General features: G+C 31.9%; 1 protein-coding gene and 1 long non-coding RNA gene across 2 annotated transcripts in view; both read right to left on the bottom strand.

Moving 5' to 3' along the window:
• LOC106691179 (serpin B8) overlaps positions 1–7,360 on the bottom strand; it is a 44,484-nt gene extending 37,124 nt beyond the window's left edge. The window contains exon 1 of the mRNA XM_014436860.2: positions 7,265–7,360. Within this exon, the coding sequence (XP_014292346.1) occupies positions 7,265–7,295 (31 nt within the window). The 5' untranslated portion in view covers positions 7,296–7,360. The remainder of the gene's footprint in view (positions 1–7,264) is intronic.
• A 5,235-nt stretch (positions 7,361–12,595) lies between these two features.
• On the bottom strand, positions 12,596–21,666 carry LOC136796133 (uncharacterized). Its single transcript, XR_010843833.1, has 3 exons — positions 21,596–21,666; positions 16,153–16,242; positions 12,596–12,881 (listed from the first exon to the last, which is right to left on the bottom strand). It is a non-coding gene; the product is annotated as an uncharacterized lncRNA (long non-coding RNA).
• Positions 21,667–22,206: the final 540 nt, after the last annotated feature.

Raw genomic sequence — 22,206 nt, 5'->3', positions numbered from 1 at the left:
CATATAATTATATCGTATACAATCGTATATACAATACATGAATGCATACAGGATCTTCTTTAGACGCGTTTCATAGCACCAACAGATTATGCGCAAAACTAGCGGACCATTTAAATCCACGAGGATTAAGCTGCATGACCTCGTGCAACAGATGTTTCCTCTAAACGTAACCCAGGGAATTTCTGGTGTGGAGAAGGCCATTTCAATTTTTTTTTTGTTTATGCTTCCCATCAGTATGAGAATAAAATAAAGCGGCACACTAGAACTTCTAGCAATTCCACAATATTTGAATTATGACCCTTAACCTTGTTTGAGAATTTTAATTAAAAAATATTGCGTTCCTCATACATAAACCAAATTAGATATGGAACTACATGCAGAAAAGGTCGTTTTCGTGACATCATTTGTTGCTCGGAATTAAGGAATCCTTCAAACTCTAGATGAAGATTATTAAAAACGAAAAAATGTTCTACAGCCCCTATTCAGAGATTGTTCTCATAAAAAAATACATTATGTCCTACACAGAAAACATCATGCGAAAGTTTGTATTCGTATGGATACTAAATCACCGAGGCTCACTTGTTGGATTTCTAAAGATAATTTCTATTCATCGCAGAAATTCCCATCTTAGACAACCCATATTGAAAGTATAGTAAAGTTTATGGAACAAACAAACGATTAATACACTTAAATTTATGAAACCAACATTCATGGAATGGGCTATTAACATGAATTCCAAACAGTCAAGAAGAGAAGACGAAGTCATCATTCCGACACTGCAGCCTCAAAGAAGCCAAGAAGAAAAAAAAACCAATTATTTTACCCCAATTTTTTATCACTGTAATGAAAACTATGTTTAATTACCAATCGAAATTGATAAGCCTGCCAAGTACAGGTAGGAGGAATAAAGAAATGACGGCTGTTTCAAAACGTTAAAAAATGAATTCTTCATTCAAAACTCTATATCTTAAAAACTAACAACACTAGGAAGCGTAAGAGAACAAAATTTAAACTAGAGTAAATTTCCTAAAATAAGAGCCCTAATAGACACATTTACCTTCAATATTTCCCGAGATATAGTTTTTTAATTGCAACATTTCATAAGGAATGCACTGAAAAATCAGTAGTTGATGACATTATTTTGAGAAATCTATATCTTGGTTTCATTGGCACTCAAATTAAAGCTAGTTTAATGTACTATAAAGTAGTTTTTTTTACGTTTATCTTAGTAGGAGCAGTAGTTTTTATGATATTTTCAAAAACTTTATCCGAATAACTACAAATTAACATTTTGTTAATTTATTGTGGAAAATATCATAAAAACTTCACCTAAAAGATAAACGTCAGAAACGACTTTATAGTACATTTAACTAGCTTTACTTAGGGTACTACCAGACATCTTTACGTCTTATGGTTCCTCAGATATAATTTTTCATACATCAAAATGTTTGTCCGAACTAGAAATCATGATTTTGTGAATATAGTTTGTCGAATATCATGGAAACTACTTCACCTAACAGATGAATGACGTCAGAAACTACTTTATAGTACGTTAAACTAGCTTTAATTTGAGTCCTTATAGACATTTGTACGACGAATAGTTTTCTTATAATAAATTCACTAACTTCTGATTTTGCAGTGCATTCTTCATGAAATATTGCAATTTAAAAATCTATTTCTCGGGAACTACAGAACATAAATAGCTCTTTTAGATCTCATGTTTTAGAAAATTTACTCTACTTTAAATGATGTTCTCTTACGTTTTCTAGTGTTGTTGGTAGTTTTCAAGATATAGAGTTCCGAATGAAAAATTAATTTTTTTTAACGTTTTGAAATAGCCGCCATTTTTTATTCCCCTAATCTAATCTTGGAAGGCTCATCAATTTTGACTATTAAGTTCTATATAGTATATAGTTTTCATTAAAGTAATAAAAAATGAGTGAAATAACTGCATTTTTTCACCCCGGCTCGAGTACTATGATGGCTGGGGGAATCCATGCGAAATTGTCGACATTGTCAAATGGTATTAAATGAAAAGCATATCATTGAGTAGTGGCCTAAGTACACAAGAGAAATGGCTAAATTCAAAGTTCATCGGTTTCTTTTTTCTGACATTAAACGATAGAATAACCTCTTCGCAATTATCAACTTTTTGGCCTTTTAAATCAAAATAAAAAATAACTTGATTCTTTGAGAATGACTTAGTTCTTCTCGATTAGCTAATCGAAAAATATCCCTATGTCCTAGCTATGTCGTAGCTATGCAACTACGAACTAAAACAATTGTCTAAATTTAGTTGTACCATTAAAAAAATGTATTGATTTCTATATTCGATAGGTTATTGGGAGTTTGGTTTCATAATTAAATTATTCTCTATAAAACATTTTATTAGGACGTCATCGTATGAACAGAAATTTTCGAAATTATTTTTATTAATTATCAATTACTTTATTATTCTTAAAATTAACAATGTTTAAGCGACTTACTGGTTTGAGCCGTTTGTGGCCTAGGATGTTAATGAATCAAATTTTGCTACTAACTACTGCAGCGGTGCCGGTTCGAATCCATAATGAAATTTAAACTCCACATCATTGTTAGAATAGGGAGGTAACCTGTAGATAACAAAAGAAAAAGGGAGTTTCTGGACAGAGGCCGTTCGTGGCTGAGGGAGATAAGGCCTATTATACCTTATCAGCCACGCGACTGCAGCGGCGCCGTTCCTATTTTTTTTTTTACATCTACAGTACATATAATTTAATGTTTCTGTTTAATTTTTGTTTAATGTGAGTCCGGTTTTATATACAATGAAATGCGATTCTAATTGATTTTTCTTTCTACTCTTCAAATGTAATAAAATAAATGCCATACCAGACAACAATCAATAACAAGGAAGCACATAAAAAAAAAAAAAAAAAAAGAATTAAATTTTTCTTTATTTTCAGTAACATATTTTGTTTGTCATACGTTATCTAATCAGTTTGTTTTTAAACAATTTTCTGCTCATGATTAGAGGATATCACAAATGAAGGGAGATAAAATTTCCTAATGACGGAACGAGATATACAAATTCCAGATATCTCAAATAGAAATTTTATAGATTGAAAATTGAATTAATTTAATTTTTTTTTTGTTACCTGTCAGATTTCATCAAATTACATTTTTGTTACACCAGATAATTAAAATAGAAAATATGTTAAATAGAATACAAACTTAAGGTTTTTTTAAGTTAAGCCTAACGGAGGCCAAGTACTATCCGAAATCGATATATTTTAAACAAAATCTAAATCTCCTCTTAAATGTTAAAATGTTTTATAGTAATTCCTCGGATTAGTGGTTAGACATATTTTTAATTTAAAGGATTTGAAAGCCTCCTAATTGTTTTTTTTTTTTTTAGTTTTTAGCAAAAATTTGAAAGCTTACTTCTAAAACATTCTTCAATTCTATTTATAAGAATATATTAAGAAAGAAAGTTAAAAAATTGATGTAGCGTTCTCAAGAACCTTTTTTTTTTTTTTTTAATAACTTTATTGAAATTTACTAATAAATATGGTTATGGTGGATATAATAAATAAATATGGTCTTAGATAAAATGGAGTGTTACAGGCGTGTTGAGCAACTACCCATAGGTAGCACTCTAATGACATTTTACATTAGCTGGTCTCGTGCCCATCTTATTTTCAGGCGCCTGGGAGGATTGTCAGGAATGGAAGAGGATGCAAGGTTAGAAAATACGGGGTTTGAGTGGTTAGGGAGTTTATAATGGAAGGAGTGATATCTGGTTCGGGCTAGATCGGTTACATAGGGAACATTAAGGTCTTTATGTATGATTTTATTTTTGACAAAGTAAGGAGCATTGAGGATTTTGGATTGTAAGATTGTAAGGATTGAATACGGTAATTGAAGGTTTAGTGGAGCCCCAAAGCTCAACTCCATATGTCCATATTGGGCTTGTTACAGTCATGTAGATCAGTCTTTTGTAATGTGTTGGAAGTTTAGAACGTTTGTCTAGTAAGTGCTGTAATAGTCGAAATCGACGTGCAGATTCCTGTCATTTCATTGTGTGAGGATTCCAAGTTAATCGTTTGTCCAAATATAGTCCAAGGTTGCGGATCTGTTCGACAGGGGTAAGAGCAACATTATTAAATGAAACTGTAGGGCAGTCGGTAGGTTTACGGCGAAGGGTAAAGGTGATTTGATGGAATTTAAAGGGATTTGTTGGAATTTATCTTAATCCTCCAATTACGACACCATTCTTCGAGGGCTGTGATATGGGATTGGAAAGTTTGGAATACAATGAATGGGTTATTATGAACTGCGAGCACACATCTCCAAGAAACTTATAGGACATAAAATATCCTTTACTTTTTAAATTTTAAAATAATGCTATTAATCAAATAATTAGGTATCCGGGGCCTTCTTATTGTCAGATCGCTCAACGTTTGAAGATTGATTCGCTCTATACGTTGTTACCTTGATATTCCTTTTACATTAAATATTGTAAAATCTTAATTAATACTCAACGAATTTTCTATCAAAAGTTAAACTATCCACTTCTCAACTGTGAAGGTTCTTTGACAAATTAATAATATAATATAATCTATAACCTAAATTCATTCAGTTTATTTCAATGTTTTGTTCCTATCGAACAAATTACCAATTAACTTCGTTACCAATTACCATTTTCAATAAAAACTCATATATATGAGGTGCCCACATAATAAGCGGTGCTCACTTTCAAAAGCGGATATACCGATAAAAAAACTCCTCATTTCTATATACACACTCCTTTCCGTTTTTATACCGTTTCTGCATATTAATTTACACTTTATAACATTTTATGTAAACGGGACAGAAGGGAAACAGGACGTGTAGTGTTAATCGATCTTAATCTGCCCATGCTCTACCATATACCACAGAAGAAAAAAAGTTTATGAATGAGGAGAAGATGGTTGGGGGTGCGGTCAATGAAAAACACAAATAAGTATGATTAACTTATTTTAATGTGCCGACGTTTCGGCTAGAGTTTCTAGCCTTCTTCAGGGCTAAAAACAAAACAAGATAACAACCACAGTAAATATAGAAAAATAAAAAAATATAAAAAGAAAGTATAAACAGAATTATATATATTAGATAAATTATACAGATATTAGATTTAAAAATTGGACAATATTAGGTCCAAAACCAATTCATGCAATTTATCCAATATCCTGGCATACAACCAAACAAGTTATCCAATTTATGAATAAAATATATATGAAGTTTGAGGATGTTTTCCTCCTCTCCCCCAGGAATTACTACATTGATGGATATATAATCCTAAGCAAGAGATTTTATATTATTATTGTTGGTTACATATATATATATACACACACACACACACACACATAAAGAGTGTCTCACTTTAAATCCCCTTAATCAATTTATCAAAAAACGTAAACAATTATTCACAGTTTTTTCCATTTGCGCCTTCAAGACATATAAATTTTCCCTTATCTAGACTAGGATTTATTATTTATTTTTCAAATAAAATTTGACGAATTGTACAGATTAAAACATTCAAAAAGGTGAAATTAGATAATCAAGTTATCTAGACTATCAGAGTACAATATATGTATAAATATATATATTTATATTCCAGTACATGTGAAATTTTTAATTTCGGAGTTTATTACTTATTTTTTATTAATCAATCCAATACACCGAAGATTGCTCTATTTAGAATAAGAGTTGGGTGTTACTTGGGATCCTCTTACTCCTATCGGTAAAATTACTATTACACCAAGGAATGACAAATTTTTGTCCATTTTTTCAACCAATAAATGAGCATGTTACGATTTTTTTTGTTGCTGTTAGTGTTACATGGTGTATGCTTTTAGAAGCTGCATCACTCTTCAGTGAGATAACAATAACCCTTCACTGATTGTCCTCACCCGGAATTGCCTGGGCCATCTTTACCTAATAGGCCTTCTGGGGCACCACATTCATCAAAAATGAACAATCAAAATTACTTCAAAAATGATTAAGCAGTTTATCGCCGATGTTGATAGTAAATGATATACTTAACTTTTATCGACTTATTAAATATTATATTAACTTTGTCGCTGCGGTTGTATGTCACGTGGGAGGTAGCAAAGAGAAATATGTCAAAACTACCAGATTTTAAGCTCTTAAGTAAATTTGCTATTGGATTTGTTTTTAAGTAAATTTTGTGGTGGATTTGTTTTTGGGACCTGTGGTAATACAATTTTAATTTTTTGGACAAATATATAAGAACAATGTTTTTCCGCCTATCGTAATTACATTTCGTAAGCTTAATATGTTGCGACAGTTCACAGTCAAGGCGCATACATATGACAGTTAAACGTGGCAGTTAATGTTAGTCTACTTGCATTACTTCTACTATTTACAATCACGCCAGACCCATTCCGACCGTAAAACTGTCTTGATAGTTAATGCTATCATGAGTGTAACTATCATGGTAGCGGCTAATACTAATACCGCAATTACTGAAAGCGTACGATAGTTCACTGTCAAGACAGCAGTTACTTCGCTGACGTTACTTGTACTATTAACGAGTTCGCCTAACTTAATGCAACATTACTACAACTATTATACTTAGTTAATAGTTATACCCTTTTTCAAGGCGCTGAGAAGGTATTTTTTTGTTGGAATCGACAGGATTGCTTATTAGTTAAGTATCCGTAACAGAGCAATTGACATCTCCAACTATATGTCACTGACTTTTCTAAATAAATAATTATTTGAACCTCATATATGTGCAAAATAAATAATTTTGTAACAAAAATGTTATTCTTATAATACTGTATTCTTTTTTTCACCGGAACCACCTACAACCTAGTGAAGATCACGTATAAAGAGCTAGCGACTGAGGGTTAAATAAATAGACGTTTAAAAAGTAATTTATGATTTTACTAATGAAAAATCAAGAAAATTATTTCTTGTAAATAGATTTTTTTTAAATATTTGTTACTTAATATTAAATAAGTTAATTATTTTAACTAACATCCTATTTAGAATCAAAAATAGTACAAAAATTAATGTAAAATAATTCATTTCCTATATAAAAGGGTTAAAAGCGCCATGACCCAGTTCGATAAAGGCCCTTGGGTTCAATGCTATGTTTTTATATTCATTTTTTTTTTGTAGACCGGAGAATTTATGGAAGTACAATCCAATAATATATATTTAAATAGAATTATCAGTGACAAGAAAAAGATTAATAATAATGGTTTTGTTTTGCTACCTGCTATCGGAGGAGCATCAGAGCGAGCCATTGCCTAGACGACTCTTCAGAAGAGACTGCCGGCATTGGCCGATTAGTGGGCATCCCCTCTCCCGCAAACCTTGTACTCTCCATGAACTGAGTCCATCAAAACAACTTACCGCTATTATTGCAATGAACTCACTAACATATCAAGACCATAACGGTTATAATACATTGTTCGAAAAGTAATTGATATATTTTCGAAGATATTCACACCTTCAAAAATATATTTATTCATTTTCGTATAATGTATTCTTATTGGATTCAGTTGAAGGTATTCTCACCTTCAAAAATATACCAATTGATCAATTATAATGTATTCTTACTACATAATATATCTGTTAAAAAGCAAAATGTCGGTATGCATAAGCTTGTTTTGTTCTTCTGACTTTTGTCGGCTATTCCATTCGATTCGTCCTATTGTAATTATAAATAGTAACAAAATAAGGATAGATGAAATGAAATAAAGTCTATGTATGAACTAATTAGCTGGCACATGGTAAACACTTTTATAAATGCTACAGCATAACCTATAAATCCAACTTTCATTATAGATTTGTTATCAAATACTTCATTATTTAATTACCCTTACATATAATGCCATTATAAACTTATATTTGTGCTGTGTTAAACGAAAAATAAACTGTTAAGATAATTGATAAGAAATAATTAACATTAAATCAATAGAATTTTTAAATATAGTCTTAAAATGGAGTTAATTATTGAATCTGAAGGATGGGGAAATTCTTTTGTTAATTAAAAACAGAGAGCACAAATATTTATCTTTAGGCAGTTCTAAAACAATGCTAACTGAGTACAAGGGTGTGGATGCAGCACAAGCACCCTTGATTTCCACCCAACAACCAACACTCAACGGGTCGTCCATAAGATTAAGCCACTTATACTATCTAATTCAAATAACCCACCTACACGCTTGCATATGCGCGAAAGTTTGGCAAACGTGTAGAAGCACTTTAAAGAAGACGTCGTACTAACTTGTCTGAAAATATGTTACTTGAGAATCACACATTCCTACCTTATAACAACATCAACACTTCTGAAATGTCAGTATTGTAATTACATTATGACAATTAGCTATATTTTATATCACAGGCTCGATGATAAAAGAATATAATTAGTATTCTAATTTTTAAAGCTCCCAGATTTACTATCACCTATTTGAAATTGAATATACAACAAATAATTTTTTTAAATAATTTAATAACAACAAACTGGCACTAATGACCAGCGAAGCTCCAAACCATTAAAGCCCAAAATAAATCTGAAAATAGCTTGTCAATCGTTGCGTCATATTTTATTGGTATTTCATATTATTTGCCATTCTCATTGGTTCCAAACGTCTCCAATATTCCCTCCCTCACTTTTCCTTGGCAACCAATCGATTCACTTCTACCCCAATATAAAAAACCCGCAAATCCATGACTGCGTACATAAACAATTCCAGTAATTCCGAGATTCCATTCCTCAGAATACCCGTCAGCTCCTAGTATCCTCTCTTGTTTTCCACCACTTTGACTATGGTTCCTTGGTCTAAGGAAGGATATCTGCAGGTCTAGAGTTGAGACTCATAAATTGCTTCGTAAGATTTATCATCGGATTTCCAAGCCACTCTTATGGCTCCCGCTGCATGCAGAGTTGAAGTGGCTCTATCCAACCTCCCGAAGACAGTACCTCCTTGTTGTTTTCCTATTTCAAGTTTTTAAAAATAAAAAAAACGACCTATATCCTTGATCTCCTCATTCTACGATCACCCATCCATTTATTAAACACCAGATCCCAACTAATCAATTTATTTGTGCCCTCCAATAGAACCTTTAGGAAATCCTTTGTCACACGTGCAACCTCCTTCTGGAATTCTCTTCCTATCTCTATTCGTCAATCCTCATCCATCCCTTCCTTTGAACAATACCTATTGCTTCACCTACTACAATCTACACTGATAAATCTCCGCATTATTGTGAGCTATCAGGTCAACATCAAACCAACTCAAACACCACATCTATACACCAGGGCTGTCACTCAGACTCAAACTCCTCATTTACAAGACAATGCTACGACCATCACTACTACACGGTGCATCTCTACTACACTTCCTATACCCAACAGCCCTGAAATCACTACAACAATATCAGAACAGCATAATATAGAGGATCTGCAGAGGAAAATCACTAGAGAAACGTAACATGACGAACATTCACAACGAACTACAGCTAGAAACTTAGTTACGTTATTAAATCAATTCAGTTTTGATAATTAGCTCTGATGCACTATCTGACTCAAACAAAAATCTTTCTGGCATTTACATGATGAGAAACAGGTAGAAAAATTTATCAGTTCCTGACAGTTGAACTCTTTCAAGTTTTAAATTTATATGTTCGCTACATTGGACTACAACTGGACAAACGACTAACCTGGAATAATTGAAATGAAAGAATGATCTACATGACAATTATAAGACCTATCTGGACATACGGAGTTGAACTTTGGGGCTCCACTAAACCTTCAAATACCTTCGTATCTAAGCCTTACAATCCAAAATTCTTCGTAAAATCCTCAACGCTCCTTAGTTTGTCACAAATAAAATCATCTATAAATGCCTCAATGTTCCATTAGTAACCGATCTAGCCTAAACCAGATATCAATCCTTCCTTTATAAACTTTCTAACCATCAAAATCCTCTAGTTTCTAACATTGCTTCTTCTAATCCTAACAATCCTCCGAGGCGCCTGAACAAAGAAATGGCCTCGAGACCTTCTAGTGTAGAAATATGATTGGAGTACCAATGGGTAGTTTCTCTACATGGTTGTATCACTCCATTTTAATCTTACATCAAATTTACTTAATGTGTTTTTATGTAAATTCAGTTTTAAATAGCAATAAATAAAAAAAAATTATATTTTTGTTTTGCTACTGCATTCATTGGAAGATTTATTAAGTCTTCCTCCCCTGTTGACAGCACTAATCAATGATCCTATTTCATTATCAATAATTTGCAAATATTATCTAGTATTCATTTTTTTTTTAAAAAGGACTTTTATTCATAAAATTATGAAAAAAACATTTATCTTACTTTTCGATCTTTGATCCATTGCCGTCTTGCAGATCTGGCAGATATAAAGAGGGAAACATTAATTTTAATCTAGATTAACTCTAGAACCCCCATATCACACATAACTCTTTTGTTAATCATAATTCCTCCAGACTTTTATTTTTAGATAAGCGCTCTAGATAATGCGGTAGAAGGACGTTAGTATTGGCAGTATGTTTATTATTAATAAATATGATATTATTGATAATTATTATTGTTTCAGTGGAAGTTAAATCTGTTTTTATTTCCGTATATTGTTTTGTCAACATCGGAATTTACTACAATAATAATGATAACAATGATATAGATATATAAAATATTTCGAAATCGAAAATAAATCCGGGAACACTAGTACAGCATCAAGAGATAACCTTAACAATAATTCTGCCAACAATTAATACTACTATTACATAATATATGTGTTACATACTACTAATAAGTAATATAATATGTAAATTTGAAGTAATATATCTTGGTAATCCGTGCTTGTGTTTATGATTAGAAAATAGTTGAATTACAAAAGGCCGTTCGACACTATTCCTTTAATATTTATCACAATGCTTTGTTACTTTTTTTGTTCATCAACCCAACACGAAGCAAGTACTAATAGCACAGTCCACATTTTGCCCGACAATTTTCTCTCCTATTCTATTGTGTTTTAACCCGACCTATTTCACAAGGAGGTCTGAGTAGTTAGTTTAGCCGGTATTTTCTCCTCAAAGCAACAACTATTTGTTTTAGCGGATAGATTTTAAATTAAAAAATAGACAATGGCATGTAGTATAAATAGAGAAATCGTATACAAAATCTGCTACTCTTTTAAAATCAATGAAGCCATATAATTTACTATTATATCTTTAATTATATATTTACTTACATTTATCCATCCCATTGATATGTTATTACACCACACTTATACTTCATTTATTCCCTCACTCTTTTACTTATTTTAATTTTACTATATTTCTTCATTTGGTTTATTTCGTTGATTTTTTATATCAATTTTTATGTATTACATTATAGTTTTTATCTTGTTAATAGTTAACCCTAATGGAGTCATACCAAAACGTTGGTTGCGAATAAATAGTTTTGTCTCCTCCCTTTTTCGTGATTACACACCAACAGGCAAAAAACGGAGGGGCCCCAAAAACCTTATCAACATTACTCCGCCTTAAATTATTTCTTCTCTTGTACCTCTACTCCTTACCTACTATTTTTCAACTTCTACTATTACTATTATTATTATTTACTTATTATCTTTCTTATTTATTTATTTATTATTATTTGTTCTTCTATTGTTTAATCTTCATCTTCACGCCCAGATATTTAAGTAAAGTTCTCAGTTCACAGAATGGACCATTAAAATCTCAACTAAGTATTTCATTGTATACCTTCAAGTTCCAACAGAAGGAAAAGGTTGTATTTAATTTGATTTATGTCACACATACGTAATACAATTTATTAATTCATGTTATGTTTTCTGTTTCAGAGGAATCAGAAAAAATTCAACAGCCACTTGGACGGTTTTCGTACATTTACACATTCCTCCTCCAAAAGAATAAAGCCACATATGTTTATTTTCTTTAATTGACTTGATCGTGTAGCGAGCTCAAAAATACATATACTGGATGTTCTTAAATGCATTTTTGAGCCCGCTAACTCAACAAATGTTTCCGGATTTGGTTCATAATAATCTTCTAATGCCTCATTGATTAAATTTAAAAAACAAATCAATCCAAAAGTTATAAATTTAGTAGTTTTCATTAATCTGTTTATTAGTAGACTACATACTCTCAGGAAATAAATACACAATACTAGAAAAGGTTAGGATGTTTTTAAAAATTTGTTGTATCTTATCGGATCCTCCTAGTATAAGAAATCAATGCTTATTTCTTAGAACCTCGGTCACTTACTAATTTGATTTGTATAAAAACACTTTCCATTTTAATGAAAGGAGCTATAACCCTCTATTATTAAACTGGATTGCCCTTAGATGGCAGCAACATCTTGCTATTTATGTGTTGATTAACAAATTATAATGCTGAATTACGTTTAATCCTTAGAAAAAACATATTTCAAGATTTTTTTACTGATTGAATTTATTAAGAAAAAGAGAGGATTAATTCAACATTAAAGGTGTAGTTTGATATAATGAATAATATTTATTGATACATTTAAAATCCAAACTCACCACACATAAGTAAATATATTTTACCTAACATAACTACAAAGAAGATAAACATGACAAGTAATATTTTCACAAAAAGTGTCGTTTGATTCTTCAAGCTTCGTGATTGTCAAATTGCTAAAATTCACAAGAAATTTTTTTAAGATTAGTGCAGTCCACATCTAAGTGGTGGTGAAGGATATAGGAAGTGGAGTGGTGGTGAGGTTAGTTGTGGCCTCCAGTTGTGATCTGAGCTGGGCCACGTCAGGCAGACCGAACTGTATTAAGATGACCAAGTAAGTTGTAGCTGAGGCGATCATCTGGAAGAAGAAGAATTATAATTCCAAAACTAGATGTACATTATTGTATAACAATATTGTGAATTACTCAAAACCATTAGAGTCAAACTACTGAAATTTCAACTGAGAATATTTAAATTGATGATTGGTTAATTATCAACCAAAATGATTTAGAGAAAATAAACCCACAGTGTGAATAAAACTATATCAGATTTACATTTTTTTATTAATTTTATATGCAAGCAATTCTATTCATAAGACATGAAATTCAGCAATAAATATAAATAATAATTTAATTGATAAAAATAAAATGGAAAATGCAAATAGTACAGTACTAAATAAAATATTAAAAAATGTACGGATTTCAACAAATTATTACAGAGTATGGGATAGAAAATTTAAAAACTATAACGCACCAGAGTGTAAGTTCGGATATAAAACAATAAACAAAATTAGTAATTAGGAAAACAACACGAAAAACAACTGTTGAAAATAATAATACGGGAGTGGTATATAAAATCAGCTGTCTAAACTTTCCCGGAGTTTACTTTGGAGATAATGATCAAAACATATGAGATATAATTTATTATCATTCAAATTACTGTAAGAACAAATTTAACCCTAAATACAATAAAAAAAACAACGCATTATTACAGTATTAGTACACCGAAGAATGGCACAATTTTGATTTTCAAGATGTTAAGTACTTTATATAGAAAAAAAAGGTAAAGAAGAAGCTTTGAGAAGCAATTGCAATATCTGAAAACCAAAACAATTTAATCAATTATAAAACGGACAAAATTTAAAAATATAATATGACAAACTGCTAAATAAACTAAACAAATAACAAAATGTCTTTTATTTCACAAACGAAAATAGTTTTATAAAATGCTCAATAGAGTGCATTGAAATATCAACGCAGCAAATAGTCTATGAACTGTCAGGAAGACATGGATAAAAGAAAAAGAAATTAGAAAATCCACAGACATCTTGGAGTTTAAAATTAAGCAAAAAAAAAAAAATTATGTACGAAAAATATATTATAAAGAATTAATATTGCCTAAAATATTTTTAAAATAGCATATTTAGGTATTATATTAATTTTATATCCATAATTAATTTATTATAGATAAAAACCTCCAAGAAGAAAAATGTCAACTAATACTTCTATTGAGCAGTATTTATAACACCAGAGAATTTTAATAAGATAACTCGTGTGAAAAAGAAGGTTATGGAGAAAAGGAAATGTCACTAGAATATTTAAAGTATATGTATATTTATAAAATAGAATTATTTTAAAATTTTGATATAGTTTTATATTTTTATATGTGTTTAATGAAGTCCTAAGAATACATACCTAAAATAATTTTGTTGACAACCAATAATTTAAAGATGAATCCGACGAAAAAGAATAAAACATTAATAAAGTTTTTCATAATAAATAAATGATTTGTAAATTTAAGCTTTACAACGGTTTAATTTGCAACAAGAAGAAAAATATAAGTTCATTCTACGTGAAGTGACCTTTTCTTTTGTTAAGAAAAGTTTTTTTCTGGTTAGGATATTTTTTTGCTTCTTTTTTTAATTTTCTGATGATAGTAAGATGATAAAACAGGATACAAAAACATTAAAGAATTTCTATCGGTTTTGGCACAATATCCGATCAAAGTTTTGTAGCATCCAGATGAATGAGAAAATTTTGGGTCAATATTGATTCATTCATATCTTTCCACGTATTACAGGTTTTAGAATGCACAGTAAAAATATAAAATAACTTCAATATAAGAAGATGGTCAGGGTTGCGGTCAAAAAAAGAACAAATAGTTCTTCCTGATGAAGCCCTGCAAAGTGGGGCCAAACGTCGGGCATTAAAATAGTTATAAGCTATTTGTTCTTTTTCTGACCGCAACCCTGACCATCTTCTTATATTTAAATATTTATGGTCAACTATATATACATATATAAAATAATTTCAATAACAAACATGGCTTTTAATAGCGTTCAGAAAGAAGTGCCTATAGGGGACAGACAGATAAATTAATATTGACCCTTGACTTTGAATTTTGATTATGACAGCTTAGATTGAAGGAACATAGTCTGGGTGGCGTTCAATAAAGGTACCAAAATAGTAGAAGAAAACTATCTATCTATTGTTAACCAACGTTTCGCCCAATTTTGCAGGGATTCGTGAATGAAAAAATAAAAACGAGTTTTTCTATTTTCATTATTGTTACTAATATTATTTAAATAATAATTTTTTAAATTTTATATTCACCTTATAACACTTACAAATATTGTTCTTCTAGTTTTTCATCACATTTTTTTCCCCATTTCATCTCCAATGTACGATGTATATACCAACTTGATGTTTACAACTGGTCTAAAAGATTGTCGAGTGCTCATTATTGTTATTACTTGTCTCAGTTTAACTACCTACTATTTTTATACATATTGTTCCAATTTTCTTCAATAACTTTATTTTTATTTGTATAAATATATTTATATAACATTTTTTGTCTCTCTCTCTATGCTGTATCTTATAGATGTATTTCTACATTTATATCATATCAAATGTATGCCTATTGTAATATCATTGTAATATCTGTTAGTATCTTCCTTTTAACCATAATTATAACTAGTTCTAACGAATATTTTCCTACAATTTATTACTCTAGTTCTGTATTTAGAATTTTACCACTCCTGGTTTTATTTCTACTTCACCTATATTTATTTAAAAACATTAAAATCTGTACCACTACAACCTTTGAAGGGTCAGGGGCTCAGTAATTTGTAAGAAAGTACCAATGTTTATACTTCCTTAAATTATTATTATTACTTTCATATTTATATTATTTTATAAACAAAAGAATTTTCGTTTACATATATTCGATTATTTATTTTAATTTTGTGTCAATTCTTATAATGCTTGTATCTTGTTTTCATTTGATCCTGACGAAGCCCTACAAAGTTACGTTGGTTAGCAATAAATAGATTTCTTCTATTATTTTGGTACCTTTATTGACCGCCACCCGGACTATCTTCCTACAATCTCTTTAGTTTATAGATATATTTATAATATTAATGCTTTTACTATAAACAGATCCAACAAGGTTTTCTATTTTCGATATAACTTATTTTCAATCTAAAATCTCGAAAATGGGACAAGAAATAGTCACTTTTCGTAGAATTATCTATAACTAAAAAAGTATAAACTAAAAACTTAATTAATATTAATTAGGCTAGTTAATTTCTACCTCCATATTTCCATAATCCAGAAGCTAATATCACCTACCGAATGTACTAAAGTGTAGTCCAAATTAAAGAAGCCGCAAGCATTGAAGACAACCTCTTGCTGCATTGCAATGTGCAGTTTGAGCTTGTTCTATTAAATCATTCAACAAGAGTTAATGTTTATGAAATTAAAGAAAGAATATACATATATTTTCATAATTGTTTTAGCAATACACCATATTATCATTGGTCATTAACATTCCAGGCTGTTGGTTAGCCAGTTGAAATTGCAACAAGTTATACGCGTATTGACAATAGTGCACTTACACTTGAGGTATAATAATTAATTAAATGAAGTGAAAAATTGATGGTAGAATAATGTATTTTTCTGGCCAAGCTCAATAATAGCTTCAGCCTAAGAAGCATGAAACTCTAAGGCAGTTTGTCGACCAAGAGGCTCTTTCATCTAAAGTCACAATTCTTTATTGCACTAACAATCTCCAATTCAATTCCTCTGTTCATCAACACGTGTTTTGGCCATAAAGGGTAAATCACCAATCAACATATTTAGGGCTCTACAAAATAAGGGTTGCATTGTAAAATTGTACAATGATGGGGATAAAAATGGCTTTCTCCTCCTAGACACACTAAAGAACAAGGTTCGAAGTATTTTCATAATTAGTAGAATCGGCATCCGTTTGCTTGCCAGTGGGAATTCATTTACAATATTAATATATATTATTCTGGCCTCGAGACCTTCTAGTGTAGAAATATTAGAGTGCAACCAATGGGTAGTCTTCTACATGCCTGTATCACTCCATTATCATCTTACATCAGATTTACTTGGTGTATTTTTATGTAAATAGAGTTGTAAATATCAATAAATAATATATATATATATGGGTTTATAGAAAATTAGTCAGTGTTTTTGGTATTTGCTATGGGCTTTCAACCACTGGAGTCACTTTTTTGCCTGCAGAAATGGTTAATGACTTTTGATTTAAAAGTTGTAAAAGATATATAATATAATAACATAGAAAACCAAAATAACTAAAAACTATTTACAAAAAAAAATTCCTATATACATATCATTGTAAAAACTCACAAGCTCCCTTAAATAAAGGCTAAATATATAATTTAAACCTAAGAATAAAATTTAAAAAAAAATGTATACAGTATATGTACAAGAAAAAGAAATTAGAAAATGAAGAAGAAAACATCTACAAAAATCAAAAACATAGAATGATAAAGACAATATTTACAAAAATCAATAACAATCTTAAAACATAAAAAGCAATAAATAACTAAATTTTCTGTAATCCTATCTAGTGGTGGATGTCTATATGAGAACACTCCAGTATTTATATTTTTATTGCCGGAAGTCTTCCTCATTTTGATTTCTCTGATGCTTTCGATTGTAACAATATTGTGTTCCCTAATAATTATCACCCTTAATGGACGCTCTTATCGCTGCATCTCCTTGCTTCTTTAGGCCCCAATTTTCTGTATTCGATTGTCCTGATTTTGATCGGTCCCATCCTGTGTGTGACCTTTGAATTCTCCCGAGCTACCCTCCTGAATTTTCCCTTTTCCATTCTTCCCTGGGCCTTTTCCTTAACTTTCTTCGAGTAACATGGTTGCTGTGTATTTCCTCTCTGTCTGCTGCCGTGTCCTCGAAGGCCAAAGAGGTTTTCGTTCTTACTGAACACTAGAAGATCATCCATATAAATCTGGCATACTGATTTGTCAATTCCCCTTAAAAACTCGTCCATCAGGCACTGGAAGGTTGTGGGAGCACTTTTTGAGGCCAAACGGCATCATGGTAAATTTATAGGATATTCATTATGCCATCCGGCCTACAAGTTCAATGTGCTGAATACCGTCGTCATGCTCTGCCTGTACAAAATGTCTTCAAATCTGTGGATCGGATACTTTTCGTCAATGTTATTCTCGTTCAGCTTCCTGTAATCTATCATCACTCTGTACTTTTCAGTAGTTTCACCTGGCTCACTCTTCTTTTTAACCGCCAACAGTGGACTATTGCATGGGGATGTACTATCAGTAATTATTCCCTGGTTTATTAAACTTTAATGTTCTTCTTGGTACATTTATGGGCACTGTTTGGCTATGTATTTCCACATTCGAAGCATGTCGAGGTGGGCAATGCGCCACTAAATGCCCAATTTTTCCACAACCGAGACACTTGCAGTCCTCCCGACGACTATTGTTTCTGGGTTTAGCTAGGCTTCTTCTATTTTCTTGGTAGCTAGCTCTTCTACCTTCACCGTGTACTCTCCTCCTCCATGGGTTGTGCATGTTTCTGGGCCCTTGGTATTATATCCGGGCCTTTACCTTTCTAACGCTGGTTTCTATGAGATCTTGAGCAATTTACACAAACGAGCGCTCTCTCAGAAATCCTCCCTTCTTCCCCAATTGTCAACTGTATTTTTAGTACCATGGATAGGAATTGCACCCGACCTGGATTGTTTCCATTATCTTGCTGAGTTTAACTGCAATTATGTTAAAGCGTGCCAGGAGTTCCGCGGTATATTGTCCACTAGACTGTTTCGGTTTCTTGGCTCCCTGATCATTATAAATATGTCCTCCTCTGGTGCCCATCGTCCTTCTCCGAACGTTTTCTTTAATCTTTCCTTGATACTTCTCCAAGGGGTCTCTTCATCCGCCTGAATCTGATTGAGGATGCTCCTCTTTACTCTGCAGACGACCGCTGCTTTTAATGCCTCCGCATCTTCCCTATTGAGTAGATTTTCGATAGACTTCGCTTCAATTTGGCTTATTAGTCGGTAAACCCATTTAAAAAGTGATTCAATTCTCCAGTTTCTACGGTAAAATTTTTTAAGTCCGATCGCCCTAACTCGGGTCCTGGCCGGTTCCCGTACCGACCTTAATCCATTCTAGCGTCGTGGCATGAGCTTGCGCTAAAGAGACTTCCGGTAATGGCTCCAACTCCGGGTTGACTGCAGCTACAGGTTTGCTGTCTGCTGCTAGAGGTTGGTTGGCTGCAGCTGGAAGTGGGTTGGTAAAGTTCTGACCTTCGATGTTTAGAATTTCTGCTCTCACTATTCCGTTACCTGCCATAAATTAGAGAGAACAAAGAAAAAAATAATAATTTTTTTTTCTTCAGACTAAAATTTGTTTTGGTATTAAGAGATCCCGGCACCACTTAAGAATCGGCGAAAGCAAAATGTCCAAAAAGAGAAGAAGGAGTAAGATCTGACACGCTTGGACTGTTGTAACTTACTGGCTTTATTGGGTTTAGTACATCTCTTTATATACATTCGATCAGCTGATCTTCTCAGTCAACTGACATCCAAGTAACAGCTGACTTAGACCGTAACTTATATATATGTATATTTTCTGCTGCCTTTCTAATTTTATCTTTTAATATATCAGTCCCCACTTCAACTTCCTCTCGTTCATTGTCTTAAACATTGCAGTCAGGATGTGCAGTACTGTTTAAGGTACCCCACAAGATATATATATCGGAGGTGTTCATCACGTCAGGTACTCATGGATCACTCTTGAGTGTCCTATCCTGAGGTGGGTCATTACCACGTCTTCTCTTCTTATTGAATTTTATGTTTTTTGTACTAGAGACCACAGAAGGTTCAATACATTTAATTAAAATATTGAATAATGATAGGTCTAACATGACTATTTGTTCAGTGATTATTAATGCTCTAGGATCTTCTTTCATTCTCACTGGCATATTTGCTGGGCTCTCTATCTTGTAAAGTATATTTCTTCTTCCATCTCGCTAAAGGGGGTTGAGAGGTGCCTGCCCCTATGCTAATATCAGTAACGTCTCATATGACACTCCAGTACGTTCTAGTGATTGGAAGTAGACGCTAAGTCACATGTACGTATTACTGTATATTGAATAATAAGATTAATAGGTTGGGCACCTCTTAGTATGATGATCTAGGTTTTCGCAGCAGTCTTCTTTTACAATACTCTCCTATCAGGTTGGCGCATGGTGTCCTGCTCTACAGTTAGAGGACACCACAGCGCCTAAATCACCCGCGTAAGCAGCAGCAGGGAAGCACTCTCCTCAACTCGTTAAATATTAACCTCCAAAGAACAGGATCTAGAACCGATTATTGTGGAAGCTATCCCCGTATGGAAGATTATGTATTTTAAAGCTTAAAATCTTCAGGCAGGGTAAGAAACGCATCCTGCAGAACGCTAGGGTATAATGTGATTACAGACAATAAAGCAAGTAAGGTCTTGAAACACTATTAATGGTACCTTGCCTTTACGACAATGTATGAAATAACATAGTTTTGAATGTATTTGAATCATGTGAACTGATTAGGGATACTAACTGATATTCTTATCACAAAACTTATTTAAATGAAATGTGCAACCAAATCGAATGACGATATCCACAGCAAGAATGAAGACCTAGTACTTTGAGTATTTGTTTTATGCGGATCGGATAAATATATTTCTAGCAAAATTTTTGGTTTTAAATGATATACTTAAATAAAAATTCTTTATCTCTCAAGTAGAAAGCTTTGAAATTGATTAAAAGCGTTTGCCAACCAATTATATCTTTTGGCCAGCTGGTACAATATGAAGATTTATGGATCTGCTAAAGTGTAGAATACAGTATGATTGAAAAGATGAAGAATGTATTTAGATAACCCACAAATAAACTTAAATTTATAGCTATACGACCAATTATGAAAGGAGTGATGAGCTGTGTTATTCATCTAAGGGAAAATAAAGAAAAGAACAGATTAACCTAGTCCTCGAAGCTCAGGTCTCAAATCAGATTGAGATTAATAGGCGTGGCAAAGGAGTAGGGGCCTTCTGCCTCCTGTTTCAATTAGATTACAATGGAGGACATTCCTATTCCTTCAACGTAAACATGAGGTCCGCGGGCGTGGTCTAATCCCATTTTTTTGGCATCACTTTCCTTTTGTAGGAGAATAGGATGTAACATCCCTCTGGTATCACCATATGATAGGGCTTATAGCAATTTAAGGTACAATACCAACAGCATTACAACATTTATGAAGTTTATACCTTATTATTTAATTATTCAATGCCAACATATTGTTGGCCTCAGGATTAACTCATGAATGTGAAAATCATTATTCTTTTAGGAAGAAAGTATGAAGTAGATTGTAGAAAGATAGTCCGGTGGCGGTCAATAAAGATATAAAAATAGTAAAAGAAAACTATTTATTGTTAACCAAGGTTTCGCCCCACTTTGCAGGGCTGTTAAGAATGAAGTTCTGCTACCAACTGAGAAACGTTGGTTAACAACAAATAGTTTTCTTTTACTATTTTGATACCTTTATTGACCTCCACCTGGACTATCTTCCTACAATAATTATTCTTTTTGTATTGAATTTACTTAAATAAATATTAACAGTTCTCTTCACTGTTCGTCCTCTTTAAAAAGTAATAATTTTCAATTCACTATCACATTCAGGATGTGGACAATGTTATCAGAAAATTAAGTTAATACTCACACTATGTCGGATTTCGTTAGTCCAATCATCAATCATAAGCTGGTAGAGGAGAGCGTTGAATTCTTTGGACTGAAACAAATTATGCTGTATCAATTAGTAAATTTAATATATCCAGTTGTATATTTCATGGTTTCAATAGACATCCAAAATCCTCAAGCCATAACAAAAGGTTACCTAATCTTCATTTAACCATAGTATGCTATCGTTAATCCATACTCTTGTATTATTGGTATCATTTAGTAAATTGTACTCACAAGAACATACTGACTATATAAAATAAGCATACATGCAGGTATCTAATTTTAGAGATATTTCATTAATCGTTTCATAAGTAAATTTTTTCAACATGAGAGCAAATGAATATATATTGAATTTTAAAACAAAAAAAAATTATAGCAATTCAATGCATCAGAAACTTTGGTCGTTTCACCGAAAAGTTCAGTTAAAAAAAATAAATAAAAAATTCAATTTATTATATATCTCATTATTATATAGTAAGTTAATTGTTTAAGAAATCTTAATAATAAATCTTTAGAATTATAAATAATCAGCTATGGGCAGAGTTGGGCAGTAGTTAACTACATTTGTATCTAAGTACAGATACAATACAG

The sequence above is a fragment of the Halyomorpha halys genome, unplaced genomic scaffold (assembly GCF_000696795.3).
Source record: "Halyomorpha halys isolate HHAL.00 unplaced genomic scaffold, Hhal_1.1 Scaffold2132.1, whole genome shotgun sequence".
In the NCBI taxonomy this organism is placed as follows: Eukaryota; Metazoa; Arthropoda; class Insecta; order Hemiptera; family Pentatomidae; genus Halyomorpha; species Halyomorpha halys.
Note: the sequence above shows the minus strand (reverse complement) of the source record. Positions and strands in the feature narration are given on the sequence as shown.